Source organism: Poecilia reticulata, unplaced genomic scaffold (genome assembly GCF_000633615.1).
Source record: "Poecilia reticulata strain Guanapo unplaced genomic scaffold, Guppy_female_1.0+MT scaffold_257, whole genome shotgun sequence".
Lineage (NCBI taxonomy): Eukaryota > Metazoa > Chordata > Actinopteri > Cyprinodontiformes > Poeciliidae > Poecilia > Poecilia reticulata.
This window is the reverse complement of record NW_007615041.1, coordinates 215,086-216,357: the sequence shown is the minus strand read 5'-3', so window position 1 is coordinate 216,357 and position 1,272 is coordinate 215,086. Positions and strand designations below refer to the sequence as shown.

Sequence of the window (1,272 nt, the reverse complement as noted above, 5' to 3'; positions counted from 1 at the left end):
GAGGACAGAGGAGGACGGAGGAGGACGGGGGAGGATAGAGGAGGACGGAGGACAATAGATGAGGACAGAGGAGGACGGAGGAGGATAGAGGAAGCTGGAGGAGGCCAGAGGAGGATAGAGGAGGACGGAGGAGGACAGAGGATAGAGGAGGACGGAGGACAATAGAGGAGGACGAAGGAGGACGGAGGAGGACAGAGGAGGACGAAGGAGGACGGAGGAGGACGAAGGAGGATAGAGGAGGGCGGAGGAGGCCGGAGGAGGACAGAGGAGGCCGGAGGAGGACAGAGGAGGCCGGAGGACAGAGGAGGCCGGAGGATAGAGGAGGACGGAGGAAGCCAGAGGAGGACGAAGGAGGACGGAGGAGGACAGAGGAGGCCGGAGGAGGACGAAGGAGGGCGGAGGAGGCCGGAGGAGGACGAAGGAGGACGGAAAAGGACAGAGGAGGCCGGAGGAGGACAGAGGAGGCCGGAGGAGGACAGAGGAGGCCGGAGGATAGAGGAGGACGGAGGAAGCCAGAGGAGGCTACATGAGGACGGAGGAGGATAGAGGATGACGGAAGATGATAGAGGAGGCCAGAGGAGGACGGAGGAGGACAGTCGAGGCTACAGGGGGCCAGAGGAGGATAGAGGAGGCTACAGGAGGCCAGAGGAGGCCCACCGACCCCACTGACCATGAGCCGGCTGTTCTTGGAGGAGGCCCGCTCCACGAAGGAGCCGTCAGGCTGCTGAGTTTTGCGGATCAACCAGCTGACAGAGTCTGAGAGCGACTGATGGTCCACGGAGACGAACGGGTCGGCCAGAGACAGAGTCCTGACCACCTCGGCTGTGACCCTGCAGGACAGAAGGTCATCAGCCCCCAGACACAACTTCATTCAGACAGCACTTTATAGCAACACCACAGGCCAAAGCAGTGCATGACAAAAACACAGAAAAACCATAAATAAAACATTAAAATCAACATCTAGAGATTCTGCCTAAAAATCGATTCATGTAAGAATCACAATTCTCATTTACTACGATTCAGAATCTATTTAAAATGTCCCAAAACTGATTTTAAAAAATAGAATCAATGCACCATCTGTAGGCCTCCATTTTGTAACAAAACGGGACGTTCTGACGTCGCCATGGAGACGGACAGCGGAGCTGGTGCAGCTTTAGCTACAGCGGAGCTAAGCTACAGCGGAGCTATGCTACATCAGAGCTAAGCTAAAGCTACAGCGGCGCTAAGCTACAGCTACAGCAAAGCTAAGCTACATCAGAGCTAAGCTACAGC

General features: G+C 56.1%; 1 protein-coding gene across 1 annotated transcript in view; it reads right to left on the bottom strand.

The window, feature by feature from the left end:
* c5 (complement component 5) overlaps window positions 1–1,272 on the bottom strand; it is a 23,293-nt gene that overhangs the window by 8,978 nt on the left and 13,043 nt on the right. Inside the window, 1 exon segment of the mRNA XM_017303393.1 lies at window positions 637–830. Coding sequence (XP_017158882.1) covers window positions 637–830 — 194 coding nt within the window.